This window comes from Marmota marmota, unplaced genomic scaffold, assembly GCF_001458135.2.
Source record: "Marmota marmota marmota unplaced genomic scaffold, marMar, whole genome shotgun sequence".
Classification (NCBI taxonomy): domain Eukaryota; kingdom Metazoa; phylum Chordata; class Mammalia; order Rodentia; family Sciuridae; genus Marmota; species Marmota marmota.
The window spans coordinates 107,693-129,417 of NW_026000103.1; the positions used below are offsets into that span (position 1 = coordinate 107,693).

At 39.5% G+C, this 21,725-nt stretch overlaps 2 protein-coding genes across 2 annotated transcripts; both read right to left on the bottom strand.

Moving 5' to 3' along the window:
• Positions 1-12,967: 12,967 nt before the first annotated feature.
• LOC107156481 (interferon alpha-5-like) lies at positions 12,968-13,573 on the bottom strand. Its single transcript, XM_015502557.1, has one exon. The coding sequence runs from the start codon at positions 13,571-13,573 to the stop codon at positions 12,968-12,970; it is 606 nt and encodes a 201-aa protein (XP_015358043.1).
• Positions 13,574-18,612: 5,039 nt separating this feature from the next.
• On the bottom strand, positions 18,613-19,182 carry LOC107156482 (interferon alpha-5-like). Its single transcript, XM_015502558.1, has one exon. The coding sequence runs from the start codon at positions 19,180-19,182 to the stop codon at positions 18,613-18,615; it is 570 nt and encodes a 189-aa protein (XP_015358044.1).
• Between the last annotated feature and the right edge of the window lie 2,543 nt (positions 19,183-21,725).

Consider the following 21,725-nt stretch of genomic DNA (forward strand, 5'->3'; position numbering starts at 1 on the left):
GTATGCTGGACCGGTAGTCAGTGACGGGTATGATCCAATTGCAGTGGTATCAACCTAAGACAGGAGGCTGACGCCTAAAGGTCAGTTTTCCAATGATGGGTAAGAACCATGTGTTAAATTGGACAACCTACCAGGCACGGTCCTTAAGCCACATTAACCTCACTCCCCCACTGGCACCAAGGCCAAATTTGGGGGACAACAGAGGTGAGGCAAAGAACCTCACCCCCCCACTGGTGCATAGACCTATCCACAAGTATGGCTGTATGCTGGACCGGTAGTCAGTGACGGGTATGATTCAATTGCAGTGGTATCAACCTAAGACAGGAGGCTGATGCCTAAAGGTCAGTTTTCCGATGACGGGTAAGAACCATATGTTGAATTGGACAACCTACCAGGCACGGTCCTTAAGCCACATTGCTTGTTGTTTAATTAATCAGAAGGGGGGAGATGCTGGGAGCCATTAGCCAAGTAGGTATGACAATTTCCTTGCCAGCGTACCCCATGTTGCTGACATTTTGCAGTGACATTGCATGTAGGTGACCTTGCTCAAGGACCAAGGTGGATTAGGGTGTTCCCGGTTTAAAATAATCGGGTTTAGGGCGTTCCAGTTTAGGGCGTTCCAGGTTTAAGATTATTCCTGCTGGGAATAGGGCATATCCTGCTGCCTGAGTTCCCCTTGAGTTCTCACGGGATTCAGACAGTATTTTTTGGGAGTCAGAAGCCCAGTGGTGGTGGATTTGGGCAGAGAACGTGGATTTCCCCAGAATGTGATTGTAGACGGCTGGTGTGAGTTTGGGAATAAAGAGTTGCTGTTTGAATCTACAAGCTGTGTGGTGGCTCGTGATTTTGTGCCCAGCCAGACTGCGGCAAAATGGCTCAGGTTGGGTATTTCCCTCCCATCTCTCACTAGGCTCTTAAACAATCCAGCAGATTAGAGTCTGGTTAACTAGTTTCCCTAAAGGCAGGTCTGCTCAGAAGAATAGATTGGGACCAAATGGTTCAATTGTTTATTGTGTTTTCTGGGCATAGAGAATAAGCACTAGAGAACTGCAAGCACTAGAGAATTCTACTCTAATATTTACTATGAGAATCCAGTATATCTTAAGCAATGGGAGGGCTCTCCTAAGACTGAGTCTTCTGAAGTCTTCTTCATTCTTTATTGTCCACTCTAAGTCATCAGCAATGTATCAATAACTGGTTACATTTTCCTACTTGAGCACCAGATCATGCTGCAGTTTCCCACCTGTTTCCCTGCTCCAGCAAGGTGGACATCCTGTAATTCCTGTCTCTCAAACCTTGCAGAGATTAGCAGTTTGGAGAGCAGTTAGCCCCATCTTCTCACCACTAATGCATCCAAAATGTGCTTATCTTTCAGTCTGTTCCACATTTTACTGGTTGTGAAGACAGGCTAGACTTTTTCAAGCTCCTTTCATGCAGAACAGGCCCAAAAGAATTTTTAATTTAATTAAGATAGGCAAACCCCAATGCAAACTATTTATATAATATAAAGCAATCATATAGCATTTCTCCTTAAACTGAGATTGATTTTTTTCACCTAGTTAACCCAATGAGGCTTAAGCAAGTTGTTCCACATGTTATCTTCTTAAGTGAGTGATGCACATTTTAGTATATGGTGGGTGGGAAGCCTAGTGATGAGGCAAATCAGACTTTGCAGAGCAGGCTGCAAGGTAGAGCAAGGCTCTGGTTTCTTCCACTGGAGAAATAAATTTAACATATTTATACCTATTCTTAATTGACATCTTAATGAATATTTATTAAACAATCCAAAAAATGTTTTTGTTTATTGAATATTTTGTAATAAATATTAAGTGTAAAGATAAATGATGAATCTTGCAATTTAATTGAGATATTCTAAAAATATCTTCAAGAAAGTTTTAGTGTTAACTTAGTTATAGATCTTTTGCATTCTTTCTCTGGTTTATTCCAATGTATTTCATTATTTACTTTCCAATGTGTTTTTGGAAATGTTGTATTTTATACTTTACTGTTGCTATAGCTATAAATAAAATTATATTTTATTACATTTTCTAATTTTGAAAGTTTTAACTTCATTTCACTTACATGCATGCTTTATTTTAATGAAAAAAGTATTTAAAAATTTGCTGCTTAAAATTTTCATATGACAAACATCAACACAAAGAAACACAGAAGCACAACCTGTTTGGGTGTCTTCATAATTTTCAAGATGCATCAGTGGGTCCTAAAAACAAAACATCCAAGCACAGTTGATGTTGATAATATTTAAAAGTGTCTATTTGCAAGTTATGTTAACTTGTGGTGATTAATAAGGGATTATGATATTGATCTATTTTTAATTGATTGTCCTATTCAAATCCAACAAAGATGAATATGGCATTTTTCTGACCAGAAGTAGTGACCATGGGGCAGCTCCAGATTCCAATTAGAGACAAATCCAAGAGAAGCAGTTGGGGATGAGAGTTAAGGAAGGTACAGAAGAGTAGGAAAGACTGTTTGGAAGATAAAACCCTCCACCTGAACACAGGGAGTGAGAATTTCACCAAAACTCTTCATCTCACTGGAGAAGCTTGCTCAGCCATAGAATTTCTGTAAAATGTGGGAACCACATGAAAAGCTTATGTATAAAGACAGGGAGAAGAGCCTGTGTTCCTGTCTCCCACCTGCTGCCCACTCACTGAGTGACCAAGCTGCTCCTGCTCAGGCTGTGGGTTCTCAGCAACCCCAGGAGCAGCTGGCGGGGCAGAGAATTCTCCATCTGAGCTGTGGGAGGAGGGGGAGTGCCAGCCTAGATCTGTGTGCCACTGGGTTCAGATATACTTTCTGTTCCTTTGTCCTTTCCCACATTCCACATATCTTGTCACAGGCCTTTAGCCAGACTGCTTCTTCAGTTTCAATCTTACTTATCACCAGATCCAGATGTTAATATGCCACTGTTCTGGGGGCTGTGCCCAACTGTAACTATTGTCAGGTTCAGAATATGTTTACCCCCAAATGTATCCCCTTGGAAACTGAGAAAACCACAGAAGTAAGAAAGTCATTCTCTTTTGTGTGTATGCTCTGGCCATAAAGTATTCTCTGAAATTCCTCCCGTAAAGTGGGTCATAAGTCATGCAGTGGGCATCCTGCCCTATGCCCAGAGAACAGGTGTGAAATCAAAAGACTCCCAGAAGAATCTGAGCAAAAAAAGCCTTATTGAGACTCCCAGTTTTTTACCATTCAATAAGACTCCCATTTGGCCAATCATCCTGTCACAGGGCTGTATCCTCTTCATCTATCCTAAACATGAAAGGCAGTTTCTCTGGGTCTTCTCATCTTCAATTCTGAAGCCTCCCATGTCTTGTAAACTTTGGCTAAATATATTTGTCCTTTCTCTTGTTGATTTTTTTTTATTACAAGGATGTTAGCCTTGAACCTCACAACTGCTGAGGAAAAGACTTTTCTTCAGACATTCTATATACAAAGATTACCAGAAGGCCTCCAGTCTGCACCCCATGCCTCAATGGAAGGCTCCCATCAGTGCTCAGTGGCCCTGGGGCCAACAGGGGCTGCCTACCCACATCTCCAACATGTGCCATCAGGACCCTGCTTCTAGAAACTTCCAAGGAGCCCTCTCAAATCCATATGTTGTTTGCCCTGAGCATAGATTTACTTTTCCTTTGAGATTCACCTGTGAATCTCAGATTCAAGCTGGATGAAGTGATACTTAGACAACTGATAAAGCATTATTTCTGTGTCTATATGTGAAAGTGTGACTAGAGGACATCAGCACATGAGTCAGTGAACTGAGTGGGAAGATCATCTAAGTAGCTGGAGGCCCAAACAGAGCAGATGGTAAAGAGAGGGAAATTTCATATCTCTCTCTCTCTCTCTCTCTCTCTCTCTCTCTCTCTCTCTCTCTCTCCTAAAACTAGGACACTCATCTTATCCGGCTTTTGGAGTTCAGAACTCCATGCTCCTTGGCTCTTTGGACTCCAGTATTTACACTATTATCCTTCCTGGATTCTCAGGCCTTTGGCCTCAGATAGAAATACATTATCAGCTTCTTTGGTTTTGAGGCTGCCATATTTAGATGTAGGCACAATTCTGGCATCCAAGGGTCTACAGTTGCAGATAGCCTGTTTTGTGATCTCTTAGCCACAATTATTATATGAGCCAATTATTTAATAAATCCCCTATTTGGCTGTCTATCTATCTATCTATTTATCTATCTATCTATCTACATCAATTGTCTTAAATATATTCAGGAGCTCCTGGGGCTGAGAGTATCTAATGACTGGTTGACAAGGTGGTAGATATGCCAGGCACCCTCACTCCACCACTGCGAGTTCACACACATAACATGCCTGTGGAGGCAGACTTACCCACTATGGCTGACTATGGATTCTGAAACAGCCCTGTCATTTGGACTTAGCCTCTCTCAGCTGTAGCATATGATCAGTCTCATCTACCCAGAGAACTGCTGGGAGACATGCTTTTCTATGCCTGTGAAGGAAAGTCCACCAACCTCAGTCCAGATGCAGATCCTAAAGCAACAGTGCTCTCTATAATCTGGGGGCAGTCTTGCCCAGATTCTTGAACCTGCCTAAGTACTAGGAAAAGTCCCTCCCAAGACCCATTGGGAAGTATTTCCATCTATTTAACTGATAAGAGGCCCACCTTTTACAGACTCAACTGCGGATCCTAAAGCAAGTCTTGTACCGGTGCCAGCTCTACTGAACAAAGTCCTCATCTTATCCATCAAATGATCAGGCAGGGCCCATGCCAACTATCTATCACCTAGAAATGGGTCTGCCAACTTCTTTCTGTAGTACAGATTCAGCAGACGCCCCATGATCTGACTCCATTTCCACCTGACTGTGATCCCTGAAGCAATCCCATCATTCTGGTGAAGCAATGGAGAAGATCTTTACTGATGAAATCAGAGTGGAAAAGCTGCTTGCCCCTTCAAGTGCAGACCAACCACAGCAAGGTGCATGAATCATGAGGTGTTAGTCAAACACATCACCAATAAAGAAATAAAATAAATCACTAGTAATTGAGCCCCAAGGAAATAGAGAATTACTGGACAAAAGATTTAATATTAAATATGTTCAAGAAGCTTAAGGAGGTGCAGAAGAAGACAAGACAGCTAAATGAAATCAAGGGAACAATTTATGAACAAAACAAAAAGTTTGATAAAGAAATTGAAGCCATGAAAAAGAACTAAATGGATTCTGGAGCTGAAAAATGTATTGACAAAACTAAAAACCTTAATAGTTTCAACAGTAGGCTCAAGCTGTTCGACATCACTCAATTAGAGAAACAAAGAGAGAATTATAACGAAGGACAAAAGCAGAAGGAAACTAAGGTATATACATGGTGAAACATATGAATATATGACTTAAAGGAATGTGAGAAGTGACACAGAGAGGATTAGACAGCTTATTCAAGTAAAAATTGTGTGATACCTTCCCAAATCTGGGGAAAAATACTGATATACAGATTAATAAACTGAAAGAACTAATAGCAAGATCAGTTCAATAAAGAACAAAACAATGTGCCATACAATGATATTTTGGTCAACCTTCAACCACATAATATGATGGTGGGTCCCATAGGATTATAATGGAACTGAGAAATTCCTATTCCCTAGAAAAGGAATCCTCTGCAGAAGAAAAAGAAAATTCCCCAGGAAAATCCATAAGAACAGTTTAGCAGAAGTTTCTCAGCTTCTCTAGCTTCAATATATGGCTTGAAAATTACATTCAGGTCTTTGAATAACTATTGGGAGAGGGACAACCAAGGGGTCATTCTACATGAATTAATAAACAGAGTTCAAAAAAAGATAAATTTGTATTAAGATCCAGTTACTTATGTTTTTATTATCTGTAATAGAACCTAGCATCAATATTTACTGTCAAATATCTCTCAAAAATTCACTCTTGATGAACCTTTTCCTTGAGAAAACTAAAATTCAAACTTCTGGAAACTGCAAATTGCCTTCCAGAAGTTTATTGAAAAAATTAAAATTATAAATAATAACAGTTTTTCTTTAAAAAATGAACCATGCTATTCTTCTATATATTTATGGTCAATTTAAAATGCATGATGTATAACATCTACTTAAAATACTCTCATGGTTAGGTTTGAGATATTTTTCTTCTGGTGCAAAACTCATAGATGAGATTGTGTTTGGGGGTTCAGGAAAAAAATCACATAATTTGGTAGAGGAATCCATGAGCATGAGTTTCTTCTTTCTTTACTAACTGTTCTTTGACGATTGCTAACGTCAAAAAAGGACAATTCAGTTTCCCCTCTGACAATCTCCCAGGCACAGGAGATGTATTCCTATTCCTTAAGATAGCAGATAATTATCTGGAAATATGTCTGGGGAGAAAATCCCAAGTGGAGACACACTTTTTCTAAATGTGATGGCTTCAGTTGATCCAGACTGAAATGAAGTCTAGAGCATTGTTGCTGAAGGAGGAACTCATTGCCATCATCTTGGATGCCCACTGTGCTGAAGAAATTGAACATCTGCTGGATCATCGAATAGGAGAGACAGGTAGCTTCTGTCTTCTGCATTTGGATGATCTTCCCAGTTTTTCAGAAAAAGTGGAAGTCAGCTCTGTCTTTCAGGCATTTGTGAGACCATCTTTAGGTGATCAAACAAGATGATATCAACCTAATGTATTGATTTTACACAAGAAGGTAGTTTTACAAGTAAATAGCAGATGTGCCTGTACAATGGGAAGTGTCTTTGACCTAAAGACAGAAGTGTCTGTAGTACCAGATGCTGATAGCAAAGGTTGGTTCTGTTTGTATAGCCAAGGGCTGGTAACTGTCATTTCAATTTCAGTATACAAATAATTTTAAGTTTTTTCAGTACTACTTTATTTCCACTTTATATCCTTAAACCTCTCAATTTTATCTTTTAAATTTCTGACCTGGGCACAGAGGATTCATTAATGACATTTCCCTCCATTAGAACCCAACTTTACAAAAAAAATGTGACATCTAGTTGCCATACAGGACTATAATTCCAATCTCTCTAACATACACACACATACACACACACACACACTCACTCACACACACATTTTCATCTCTAAATATTACTCTTTTCTGTTCTAGAAACAAACTTTGAGCCCTGACCCTAACATTCATTTTTCTTTCCTTCTTTTTCCCTCAACCTATGAATCCCTTATTTGTTCCATGTTTTACCAGATCATCTCTGGCAATAAAGTTCTTCCTGAAAAAGATTGCTCTTTGATTCATTCACAGCAGAAGCTGCTGATTACTGGTGAATGAGCTTCTCTCTTTTCCTCTCCTTTTAGAAGATATTCCAGCAGTTCTATGTGCTTATGCTTCACTGAGCCACAGGATCAAAGGTAATGTAGATACTGTCTTTTCTGTCCACCATCTTCTTATTGAGGTCTACATTGCTCCTCTGTCTGCCAATAATACCCAGAGAAATCCAGGTATTTTTCAGTTTCTTATGAGTATGTTGATACTAATTTCAAAATAATAATATTTTCCCAGCACCACCTGGCTTTCTAGGTGGTTTTCACAACTAGTTACAAGTTCTGCTCTCAGATGTCAAAGTGTCCTCAGTCCAAACACACCAGACTCATCTAGAGAGCAGGTGCACAACCTTTTCATGAGGGGAGGACTCTGTTACTGAGACTCATTTCTTTATTGACAAAATAATAAACTCTCCATGATTCTTGCCCTATCTCTAGAGTTCTTATCCCATGGAATCTAGTGCTCAGTAGTGACTTCTCCTCTCCTGATACATGTACCCAGGTATCAAACTCTTGTGATTCTGAGACTAAAGGTTTGTTATGAGTAGGTACTTAGAGGACTTATCTAATAAAAATCATTTACCTTCAATACCAAATAAGATTATTTGCTAGTTACATTTTTATTGTTTTATTCTTCTAGTTTTTACAATTCTTGTCTTCCTCAGATTTTCTGAGCTGGGCACAGGGAATTCATGGATGATTCTGTCCTTCATGTAAAACTAACCTTACAGAAACACATGGCCTTCAGCTGGTCATAGTCAGGGTAGTTCTATTGGGGATCATTGCTCCTTGGTCTCTGTCTCACTCTGACAGTGAAGGGTGGTGAGACCCAGGCTATCATGCCAGGGAGAAAAAGACTTCTTTCCTTTCCCTCTCTTTGTGATTTTGTCACCTTAATTTTTTGTACATTCTTCTTAATAGTGGTTTACCCCGAAAACTTTGTGTTTCTGCTCATGCATTAGGCACTTACAATGAAGTCAGACAAATAATGGAAAGTAGAAGAAAGGCGAAAGCCTGCACTGCTTTTCTCTATCAGATTTCATTTCTCATTTCAACTTTCCTAAAAAGCAAAATTAGACAGTTTGTGGGTAAAAGGGAAAAGAAACGGATGTCATAATTTTCATGAAAGTGAAAGAAGGAAGTGACTCTTCCTTGACTATTACCAGAGTGTAACTTAGCCACCTGCAATGCAGCCAAATTGAGCCCCAGGGCCATGGCAGAGGGGAAGACTGAGGGCCAATGTTCAGGTGCCCAAGGCAGGGAAATGCCTGCTTCAGACATAGGCTCAAAGATCAGTCAATGGACTGCCTGACTGTTCTGTCATTTAATCCAGATGTGATCAGCCCTTAGGAGAAGAGAGGGGAGTCACACCAACCAACAGCAGCCTTCCCACTAGGCTCCAGGACTAGCACACTCACCAGGTCTGGCAGGACATGGATATTGGCCTTGACTCTGCATTCCAAGTTGGTCATAATCTACTCAAAGAAAAGTCTACCCTGAGAACCCTAGAGTTGAAAACAGGGAGTGTAAAAATATCAAAAATTTAAGTCTTAGTCTGGAAAATACTCCTAAACTCCTAATAATGATATTAAAAATAATACCATCAAAATGATTTATAGGCTGAATATAGAAAACCATCATTTTAAGATCTTTGAAAGTAGTATGTCATACTTCCCATTAACACTGTTAGGTCATTTGGAGAGCTCCTTGGAGACAAATATAAATCTGGAGAAATGAACTATTCCAAACATACCAATGATCCAAGGTCAGCACCTAAGGGATAGTTGATATATGGGTTGTCAGGAAGGTCCTATTAAGGACTGAAAGAATAGAAATGGACTTGAATTTATGAATCAAGTAAAGTGTGACATCAAATCCATATAGCAGAGAAATTGAGATGCCAGAGGATCTGACATCTGGTTTTTGTCTATGTTCTGTCTTTCTGGGCTCAGAAAGCCTACCTTGCCCCTTGCGGTGTGAGTCTTGGCAGGCAGTGAAGGTTGAGGTGTGGCCACCTTCACCCTCCTGCTTCTTACATACACAGAGCCACGCTTTCTCCAGTTGGTGCTTACCAAGGCACCCAGGGCAGACTTGAGTCCTTCTCTAGTCCTGTTTCCAGGGTGAGTCAGAGCCCCTTGCTGTCAGACTCACTACTTTCTCATATTGGTTTTCAACACTTTCCACTGTATAATAAATTAACATCTGGATGTGATCAGAAGATGGTTCCAGAGATGTTTCAGTGTGAATTGAGAATAAAGAGCAAATTTTGTGATTTTTGCACAGAGACCATGACATGATAAACAATTAAAAGTAAAATGACATTAAAGAATAAACAACACTAAAAAATAATTAAAGAATGGACAGGGCAATAATGTTGAAAGGTTATAAGCAACAAGAAAGGGAAAGAAAGAGATAGAGAAATGAGGAAAAAGGAAACCCACAAGGTACAGAAATTGCAATGTTTTTTTGCCTTCTTGTAAATTGAGAGTCACGCAAGTTTTACAGGAAGAAAGAGACAAATAAAAAAAATTAAATATAACTTTGAGTTTCTCAAACTGCAACCTTCCTCTCATCTCAAGAAAAGGTTGGGTCTGTGATCTGAGCTAAGGTTTAAGTGATTCCCTTACTCCAAGCCCCTTTCAGGTAGCTCAGAAATTCACAGGCAATTCCTGATCATCCTCATAAGTATCCACATTATTCAAACTCCTTTAAACTTCCCAGTGTCTTCCCCAATGGATTCTTTCACAGGCTGTCAGTTGGCTATTTCTGCACCCTTTGAAATTTCTTTACATTTGTCCTCGCTGTGTCTTATTCCTGAATGAAGGTGGAGCAAATCTTCCAAGTTTTTATTCAAAGAGACAGAATTTTCTCTAGACATATTGGTGCACACCTGTAATCCCAGGCTCAGGAGGCTAAAGAAGGAAGAGATGGCAAGTTCAGGGCCAGCCTCTGCAACTTAGTGAGGCCCTACAAACCTAGCAAGTTACAAGTTGTCTCAAAATAAAAAATAAAAGGGCTTGGTTTGGGCTGGGGTTGTGGCTCAGAGGAAGAGCACTCACCTAGCATGCATGAAGCACTCACTGGGTTAGATCCTCAGCACCACATAAAAATAAAACAAAGGTATTGTGTCCACCTACAACCAAAAAATAAATGTTAAAAACTTAAAAAAAAATTAAAAGGGCTGTGTTTATGACAAAGTGATAAAGCACCCTTGGTCCAATCCTTCCTTCTCAAAACAGAATTTTCTCTTCACTATAAAGTCATGCTGGGTAATTTACTAAGAGTAAAATTGTAAAAGTAGACACTTAGATTTTTCCTCATTTTCCTTCAGGTATACTGTCCTGCCTCCTATATACAATAGACATGCTCTCCTGCCTTCTAGCATCATACACTATGCAGAGGGACTGAAGGGCCAGGAGACTCTGGAAGGCTGAGCAGGCTGAAGGGGAGGGTGGGAGCATTCTGACCCTTTCTCCCAAAGAGGACACTACCTGCTTGGGCCTGAGAGTCATTGCTCTTTCTGGGATGGAGAGTTGAGAAGTTGGACTCTTCTGGTATTGGGGTCATTTCCTTCCAGGAGAACAGCCTATTTTAGCTGTGGAAAAAAGTCTCTTGCCAGGACATAGAAATTGTGCATACAACAGAAACTTGATTGCCAGACTTGGACTCTTTCCCTGTCTACTTGGGCCAGTAGGCTGCTGTCTTCTTCTGTCAATATGTTAATGGCTTCCAGAGTGAAATGAATCATGCTTTCTCTTTGTTTATTTGTCACGCTACTGTTATATCACTGTAATAACAACATGCTTTTATTTCCAAAAATAGTAACCAGTAGGAACTAAACTTCTCTTGGAGGTTTCTGACAAACTTAGAACTCTCATTCATTTATGGCTTTCAGCTGATGACTGGATACAATACTAGAGAAAATTTACAGCCGGAAACCATAACAGAACAGGAAGCAGATATGCATGAGCAGGTTAATGAGAAATAAAGGAGGAAATCACACTTGGTTGATTTTGTTTTTGTTGTTTTTTCTTTCTGGTTTTGTGTTTTGTTTGTTTGCTTGCTTGGTACCAGGGATTGAACCCAAGGACACATAACCCCTGAACTACATTCTACCCTACATTGCTGAGGGCCTGGATAGTTTGCTGAGTATGGCTTTGAATTTGCCATCCTCCTGCCTCAGCCTAGAGAGCCTCTGGGATTACAGGCATGCACCACCATGCCAGGCACACTGGAAGTTTCTGAATCAGAGAGGGAGGAAACAAGTGTGATAAGGTAGTGACATGATAGGATCCACGGAATTAGGGAACAAGGAGGAGTGTCACAGGAATCACAACCCGCAAATGAAATGTTAGCATACACATGTATGTATGTGTGTGTGTGTGTGTGTGTGTGTGTATATATATATATATATATATATATATATATATATATATATATAATATTTTAAAATAATTGTATATTATATTCTGTATGATATCTTATTCAGACACACATGTGTGCACTTTCACAAATATGGAAAAGAATGAAAAGCTGTGATATGCAGCATGCATGGAACCAGAGATCACATGTAAAGTGAAATGAACCAGGACAGGAGGACAAGTGCCACCAGATCTCACTCACATGGGAACTAGAGAGAAGTTGATCTCATAGGAGCTGATAGTGGAATGGTGCTTACCAGAGGCCCCAGAGAGCAGAAGGTGAGCAAAGATGGGAAAGGGTAATCAATGGTTCCCTAATACACCTGGAAAGGAACATGGAGCTGGTGGGCGATTGCAGGATGTGGTGACTGTTCAGAGCACTAACCTCAGGTGCATTTGAAAAAGCTGGAAGCAGGGATCTTGAGAGGTTCACAACAGAGACATGACAAATGTTCAAAGAGATAAATGTGTTGAACTGATTTAAACATTACATTCAACATGGCACTGCACTAGTGTGCACCACTTTTGTGTTTTGACGTATGTTAAAAAAGTTAAACAAGAATATCAGAAAGCAGTTGTGTGCATTGAAACCATCACTATAGAGGGAAAATAGATGGCATTGGGATAATGAGTGAGACATGAAGAGTATCTAAGCACAAACCTCAATGGAGTAAGCAGAAAGATGAGTCAGAGAAGTCCCGTTATCTTTTTCTTCTTCTGGGGGGTAATTTTTATGGTTTTCCTTCATCATATCCAGAGTTTATTGATTTTCTATTAATCTCACTTTTTCTACAGGCAAAATAATGATGGCCATGAAGTAAATTCAACCTAGAAATCAGCATTTGGAACTAAAATTTTGGTTGCAATTTAAAATAAAATGGAAAAGAATGAAAAGAAAAATGAATCCAATCCCTCATTCCCTCCAAGAATGTAAAGAGTTAAAGAAATTTAAAAAGTAATGAAGAACAAAAATATCAACTTCTTAAATATAAAGATAATGTTCAGCTTTATTAATCATATTGCAAACATATACATAATATCATATAGACAAAATAAATAAAATTATATAAATAGTTAAATAAATAATTAAATAGATAAATAGACACATCTGCAGGGATGTAAGGGTCTAGTGCTTATAGATTTGAAAGCAATGTTGGGCAAAGGCCTGAACACATCTGAAAAAGTGAATTCATGTCACAATTCCAGCAGGAAGGAGAGTTATTGAAATGGCAGAACTTGTGGGAGTGTGGTAAGGTGTGTTCATCAGTGAGAAGCATTTCCCTGCTGGACCAGGTCCCATTCCATGCTCCTTAGACTTCCATACAAGTTGGCTGATGAAGAGAAGGATTTCATGATTTCTGTTCTGACCACCTCCCAGGCACAAGGCAGGTATTTCTTCTCCTTCAGGTAGACAGTGATCCTGTGGAAGTATTTCCTCACAGCCCTCAGGGGAGCCTCTTCCACCCCCACCTGCTGGGTCCCACAGGCTTTCAGGTCATCCAGCTGCTGATGGAGGCCAGTGAGGAAGGTGTCCAGGAGGGTCTTGTTCCAAGCAGCAAAGGCCTCCTGGGTGCTGAAGAGGTTGAAGATCTGCTGGGTCATCTCATGGAGGACAGCAACAGCTTGAGCCTTCTGCACCTGCTCACCCTCCAACTGCTTCTGGGGGAAGGCAAAGTCCTTTCTGTAGTTCAGGCAGGAGAAAGTGGGAATTCTCCTCATTTTTTCCAGGAGTGTCCAGGTCCCCTCCTCATTCTTGTCAGGAGTTTCAAGACCCAGGTTGTGTATCTGAGGCAGGTCACAGCCCAGAGAGCAGGTGGACTTACAGCTGAGCACCACCAGGGCCAGCAGGAAAGGCAAGGGCAAGGCCATTGGGGATCTTGCAGATGCTGCTGGGCTGCTTGAGATGGGTGCTCTTGCACCTTGCCTCTAGGTTCTCTGAAGCCCTTGACTTGTTCCTATGTCTTAAATAGGAACCAATATGCTCTCAATTTTCTGAATGTCACCAGTACTTTCTACTTCTGTTTTTGCTTTCCTTTATGCTTTCACTACATGTGTTTAATGTTTCCAAACCATATTTTCATTATATATTCCCCCTGCCCTGCCCCCAAACTTGTTTTTAGAATTATTGTCCCAACTGAAACCCCTATTAATTTTTTATGGAGGAGGAGCTTACTAGGTATTGAACCCAGAAGCGTTTTATGACTGAGCCACGTCCCCAACCCTTTTAATTTTTATTTTGACACAGGGTCTTGCTAAGGCACCATGTCCTCCCTTAGTTCCTCAGGCTGACCTCAAACGTGTGATCCTTCTGTCTCAGCCTCTGGAATCACTGGGATTAAAGGTGCACACAACCATGTCCAGCCTATTAAGCTTTAATATACATGTGTATGTATTTATATACCCAATGAATATGCCATTATTATAAGTGAAAATATTATAAGTAAATATATAAATAAGTAAAATTGTTAAATTTAATCTTTGTATTCAATACTGAATTTAAAATGTCTAAATTTAAACATTCAGTCAAAAGTAAATCTGAAAAGCTATTAGTATCAACATAACTTTCTAAATAAATTTACTCGATGACTTTAATATAACTAATTTGTATAAATCATAATGTGTCATATTCCTCAAAATCTCTCTTCAAAGTGATCTATTAGTGAAGCTTTCTGCTGAAAACTTAATTTAGTTTATTGAGTTTCATTTCTAGTATTTCTGTTTTGTATTTTTCATAATCTGTACATCTTTATTGAAATTATCTTTCACTTATTCTAAGTTCATTTCTTATCTTCTTTTAGCTTGTTAAAGATTTTCACTATGAACTTTCTAAATTTTTTTATGTCATTTCTTTCAATATGGTAGATATGAGGTCAATTGTTCTGGTTTCTTTGGTGTGGTTTGTTCCCCTCCTTTTTTATACTGCTAGTTTATCCAATCATCTATTGCAATGATTATCGTTTTATTTACGTAAGGGACTATTTAATGATCTTCTTTCCCCTCAGAGCTGCAGGTTTGGCAAATACACCTCTGTTGATACTTTCATTGAATGATTGTTGTCTGCAGTTCATTATCACTTTAAGATAAATATGATTACCACTTTGAGAGTATCTAGTCATCCCTGTTTACTACAATCACTTCAGAGCAAAGACACATACTATTCAACCTTAGGAAAACACCAAAAACATGTTGGAATTTTTCTCCACAGTTTTTATAACCCAGGTATAAACTCATAGTACAGTTCTGGAATAGACTAAAAAGATATTATTATCATTATTATCAATTAAATATACCAATGTCGTGATAACATCATATAGATACAGAAAAGGAGAGGAAAGAAAATTTGGACAAAAGAAAAGAGAAAACATGAATGAAAGAAGATAACATAGAAAACTAAAATGCACATCAAGGCAAGAAGAAAAAAAAATGTATGGGGACAATTGACAGCAGGTAATCTAAGAGAAAAAAGAGGGAGTAAGGGAAGAAAATATAAATCTGAGCTCAAAAAAAAGAGAATAATTTCAATAAATGCTTTAAAACATTAGAAGAAATACAGTGAAACCTGTTTGAGGCACAATATCAAATACTATGGTCACAAATATGAAATCAAAGTGAAGAGTAATACATATATAGTCAAAGTTGACCGCTGAGCTATTTATAATTAAACATGCCAAGGTGAAGAACATTCTTATTGCATTCTCTTTGGATTTTGTCAGGATTTGGAACCTTTAATATATGTCTAACTCTCTCAACTTTGGGTAACCCCAAGAGGTGCTGGGGCCCAGGAGCCAATGCTTGAGTTGCTGTGGTTGTCCCCACCATCATATTCTCATTTATCAGCCCAATGTCCTAAAGCTGGATGCTCCAAGGGTGTGGCACTCTGTCTGTTGGCTGTTTATCTTGTGTGCAGGAACTCAGGATGCCTGGATCTGGACAGTCACTCTGACTGTCCTGGGTCACCACCCCTCCCACTCTCCATCCTAGGGTCCTTTTCAAAGTGTCACAGAGCTTGGTGGCTATCTGCAAGCATGGGGCCTGTCATTGTGGGTTCTCCATGGGTGGTAAGTGGTGCAAAAGTGTCCCCCCTGACCTACTCAGATCACTGGGACACTTTTTCTGATACTGAGAAAGAGGCTTAACCAGTTTGCTTGGCTTCAAGATCCCACTGCCCATAGTCACAAACCACTAGAGCTGCTCCCCTCCACTGACTGGGACAGACACAGACATGGTCCAAGCTCCTACTGACTGCAGTTAGGCATCATGGGGGCTGTCCCCCTCTGCTGCCTGGGAGTGAGACAGCCATCCCACCCATGTCCAATCTCCGACCTGCTACAGCTCTAACTTCCAGAGACTGTCCCCATCTGCTGCTGGGACACAGACTGCTTTCCTGCCTGGTTATGCACTTTCATTTCTTGCCACTGGGGGCTTCTGTGCCTTCTCTATCTAGCCTGCCACTAAGGCCATGTGGAGTTAGGCTAGCACTTCCAGGGCAGTCTGCTCCCCTACACCTCTGATGGCTGCTGAGGGGTAGGGGGTTTCAGCAACTTTTGGCTAGGAGGGATTCATGTACAAGGTCCTTCTGCACAGATTATAGTGACATCCCTCTGCAGGGACAGTCTCTTTGGTTTTATTTGTTGCTACCTGGAGGTGAGGAGATGTCATGTTGATTTAATTTATTGTAGGGCAACAGGCCAGCTGTGGGCTCCACAAAATGACGGCGACTCTCAGCAGGACTTTGAGCCCACAATTTGGGCTAAACTGCTTGATCTCCTTCACTGACCTTGTTGTTCCTGTTGCATTTTAATTTGGTCTTCTTTTTTTCCCAGCTGTGGGTAAAGGAGTGAGCTTACATGATCTTCCTCTCCCTCTTTCTCTCTGTATTCCACTCCCTGCTCACACCACCCTGGTCTGGGTTCAGGTTAGGGAACTCTGCTTTGGTAATCGGACTGAAGTCCCTCCAGGTCTCAGACTGTCAAATATTCAGTCTTACAACATTTACTCTGTCAGCTCTGCAGTCAGCTGTTCCCTCAAAGCCTCTTTCTGTGCTGATGGGGGTCACCGCCTAGTTGTACCTACACATTCTTATTCATTTAATATTTTCCTGAGCAAAGAGTTGTCCTGATGTTTTTGAATTACTTTCATTTTCATCTTGAGGTTAGAAGTCAAACAGAAAAATAAAAATGCAACAACATTGAGCCAGTATTTCCAAAAATTTTCAACTCACCATTTTTACTTCTTGGTGATATTCCTAGAAAGCTATGATTGCACCAGAAGCCAAGGAAGACCAAAGTAAGTATGAATTGGATGGAAATTCAAATGACTGGCCCCTCAGGTGACGTGCTGCAGGGGAGTTCTTCTCTACTCTTACTCACCTGCCACCTTCTCCAGTGTCATTTCCACTCACTAATTCTAAGATTCACCTCTCACAAGGTCATTAGTTCTATCTAATTTTCCACTGTGGTGATGGTTTCAACCCACAGAGCAGCTTACTGACATTTAACATAATACTTACTAATATAGGAAAAATGACCATTGTAATTAAAGATATCATGATTTAACATTAATACAATAGAAAAGTTACTAATATGTCTTGCCAATATATGAAATCCACTTGAACATAGATATATTTCACAGGTGAAATCTATATAGAAAAAGAAAACTCTACACTATTTTTCAGATCATAACCCACTTTTCTCCTCTGCCTCAGATTACAACCTCTCATTCTTTTTTAAATTTTTTTTAAAAAAATATCTCAACCATAATTACTCTTCTCTTATTCGTCACTACCTTGGCTAACATGGCTTCTACTGATCGATTCTTCTAGATCACTAAGATTTTCCCTGCCCTCCACTTTCCCAAAGTGTTTCAATCCATATCTTCCATAAATCCATTCATTCCTCTTCTTCTAAGCAAGTTTATTTCCTAAAGACACTGTTTTACTGCCATTCTCTCCTCTTCTCCTTCTAATGTCAGCATCTTTCAACTCTGTCTCCTTCCTCAATTTTCTCTCTCATCCTTTTAAAAGTTGAAGGTCCTCAGGGTTAAGCTTTAATCCTTTTCTTTCTCTACACTCTCTCTCCACAAGACCACCTCCATTGCTGGACTTCCAGTTGACAGTTATGACCCATTAGACATTTATTTCTTGTAAATTGAAAACTCATTTATTCAATGGGCATTTGAACTTGGTTGTCTAGCAGTCAAATTATAGAAGATGTGCCTGCTTTCACCTTTCTCTCCTAACATGCTGCAATTACCCTCTGTTTAGAGAATTTAATTGGTTTTTTCATACTCCTCCTTATACCTTTTAACACAATTGATATTAAGTAGGATCATTCAGTTTAGGTTTTCTTGTCTCGAAACATGGGACCAAAGACACCAATAACTGTCTTTGGTGTTTGCCATGTTCACCTCAACATCCTGAGGAAAAAACAAAAGCTGGCTTAGATAAAGTGAATTATTATGGAAAGTGTAAATTTAGCATTAGTGGTGAGTCAATTCTACCATTCATTTTTTAATAAAATAGCAAAATCAGGATTTACTTGTCTTTTCAAGAATAAGAACAGAAAAGTTATCACTACTACAAATTTAATACACATAGCTAAATAAGAAATATATGTATGTAAAGTATATTTTGTTTTTTCAGCCACAATGTAAAGGTACATCTGATGTTATATGAACAAAAATAAATCTAATAAATAGTATAAAAATAAATATTTAAATAAACAGATACATCATCATGGTCATGTGTAGAAAAATGATATTGCCTAATATTCCTGAAATCATCTGATAAACTGACGAAATTCATTTCACAAATCCAGCAGGAATGTGAGTCTTTGAAATGGCAGAACTTGTGGGAGTGTGGTAAGGTGTGTTCATCAGTGAGAAGTATTTCCCTGCTGGACCAGGTCTCATTACATGCTCCCTAGTCTTCCATACAAGTTGGCTGATGAAGAGAAGGATTTCATGATTTCTGTTCTGACCACCTCCCAGGCACAAGGCAGGTATTTCTTCTCCTTCAGGTAGACAGTGATCCTGTGGAAGTATTTCCTCACAGCCCCCAGGGGAGCCTCTTCCACCCCCACCTGCTGGGTCCCACAGGCTTTCAGGTCATCCAGCTGCTGATGGAGACCAGTGAGGAAGGTGTCCAGGAGGGTCTTGTTCCAAGCAGCAAAGGCCTCCTGGGTGCTGAGGAGGTTGAAGACCTGCTGGGTCATCTGGTGGAGGACAGCAACAGCTTGAGCCTTCTGCACCTGCTCACCCTCCAGCTGCTCCAGGGAGAAAGCAAATTCTTTTCTGTAGTTCAGGCAGGAGAAAGTGGGAATTCTCCTCATTTTTTCCAGGAGTGTCCAGGTCCCCTCCTCATTCTTGTCAGGAGTTTCAAGACCCAGGTTGTGTATCTGAGGCAGGTCACAGCCCAGAGAGTAGGTGTTCTTGCAGCTGAGCACCACCAGGGCCAGCAGGAAAGGCAAGGGCAAGGCCATTGGGGATCTTGCAGATGCTGCTGGGCTACCTGAGATGGGTGATCTTGCCCCTTTACCTATAGGTTCTCTGAAGCCCTTGACTTGTTACTATGCCTTAAATAGGAACCAATATGCTTTCAATTTTCTGAACGTCACCCCAGTATTTTCTAATTCTCTTTTTACTTTCCTTTACACATTCACTACATGTGTTAAGAAAAGTGTTTTCCAACCATTTTTTCATTATTATTTCCTCTGCCCTGCCCCCCCGACCCCTTTTTAGAATTATTTTTCCAAATTAAACTCCTGTTAAATTTTTGTTCTTAATGATGTTCCTGGGATTGAATCCTGAGGCGCTTTAGCACTAATCCACATCCACAGAACTTTTTATTTTTATTTTGAGACAGTTCTCACTACATTGCTTCAGACCTTGCTTAGTTGCTGAGGCTGGCCTCCTCTGGAGTCACTGCGATTGCAGGTTGCACCATCTCTTGGAGAAGCTGCTGTCCATATAGGGTGAATGAACATTAACTTTTGTCTCCAACTTCTCTGAAGATCTTGCTCTATATATATGACTTTATTAGGGAACACACTAAGTATACACCTTAATAAAGGCATTTCTGAATGCCCTGACCTTCACTTTACCATCACCACCAAAAAGTTATTAAATATGGCCATGTCACCTTAAAAATCTTGCTGTGTCCCTTTGTAAACTCTGACCATCTCATTTCTAAATACCAGAGGCTCTGTTTCCTCATAAACACTAGTATTCATTCTGTCATTATAGATTAGTTTTCCTTTTTATATATCAGGAATTTGTTCAAAATGGGATATTACAGAATTCACTCCTTTTTGGTCTGTCTACTTATCCTCAGTATAATCATCCCTATGCTTATGTATCATGATTCATAGCTTTCAATCACCGATTAGTGTTCTGTCATGTAGATATGCTATGATTTCTTCAGTCATTCACTCATGATGGACATTGAATTGTTTCCAATTTCAGACTATTCCAAATAAAGCTCCTAGAACATTCATATGCAAGTCTGTGCATAGATACGGGCTTCCTTTTCTCTTGGGAATGGACTTGCAGACTCATATGGTAGGTATAGGTTTTGCCTTCCTAATCAAGTATAAAATGGTTTTCCAAACTAGTTGAATGACTTTTTAATTTCAGCAGCCGGTTATAAACCTTCCAATTGCTTCACAATCATGCCAAAGTTCCATGACAAGGACTTTTACCTATAGCCAGTCCAATAAATATGTTGTTGTGTCAACTTGTGGTTTATTTGCACTGCCCTGATGCTTCATAATGATCATTTTTTCCTGTCCTACTTGCTATCTGTCTCTCTCTTTGGGTGAAACATTTTTTTAATATATTTTCTCAGTCTTTGGGGTTACTTGCTTTCTTCTGAGTTTTAAGAATTCATATATATATTCTTTATCAGCTCTGTGACTTGTAAACATGGGCTTCATTTTCTAAAACTTCCTAAGTTAGTTGTTGAAGGATATCATTTATATGATGCATTTTTGGTTTTTAAAGAGCCTGCAATACAGAGTTATAAAGATAAACAGGATTTTCAGACCAAATTTCAATTGAAGCAAAGTTTCTGATTTGGTAATAAATGTTTGATTTTACCAAGTTTCTGGAGTACTCACCATCAAGTCAATGAATAAGTTATGTCATTAACTTGATCCTACTAAATTAGAAGAATGTTCTACTGGCACTTTCAGTACAATGTTGGAGTTGTTTTAAACAAAATACTCAAGGAGATTAGAGACAAACTAATGTTTAAAATCAACAATTAATATTGAGAACAAAATGATTCTTCATTTTAAGCTCAACAAACATCATTATGATGGATTTAGAGGAAATGCTTACAGTGTTTGAGATTTGGGATCTGGACACCAGGAATCTTCTAACCTGTCACCATGCTCTCTGCATGTCTCACAACCACAACAGCCAAGACAGAAATCCAGATGGATGAGGGTCCTGTCACCTCTGCTGGGCCACATCCCATGCTTCACCATAGACTCAGCCAACATGCTGGTGGGCTTTCCTCAGAAAGGGTGGTGGATACACAAGGTCCTCACACTGGCATGGGCTCCTCTGTAATAACATGCCATTTTATATTCATTATCTGTCCTAAACTACCATGATTTCTGACGAAGGTTCTACCATCTCCACATATATAATAATATAATGGTCATGTTTCTAGTTTGATGACATATCCATCTAAATATTTTACCAATTTTTCTTGGTTTAGTTTTTTATAATTATGTTTTCAAAGCATTTAAAAAATATATCAATAGGTGCAAGTACTTTACCAGATATATGACTTGCAAATGTTTTCTCCTAGTCTGTGGCATACTGTTCATTTCTTTCAGAGTGAAAGTGTCTAATGTTCCCTAAAGAGCCTCCACATCAGCATTATTAACTGCAAAAATGATGATACACATGCATGCTGTTATTGAACTTCATCTAGAAAATGAAGTAGATCTCCATATATTTAGGCAACACGTATATATTTGCATGTGGCCCATTTGTTTGGCTGGGTCTTCTTATC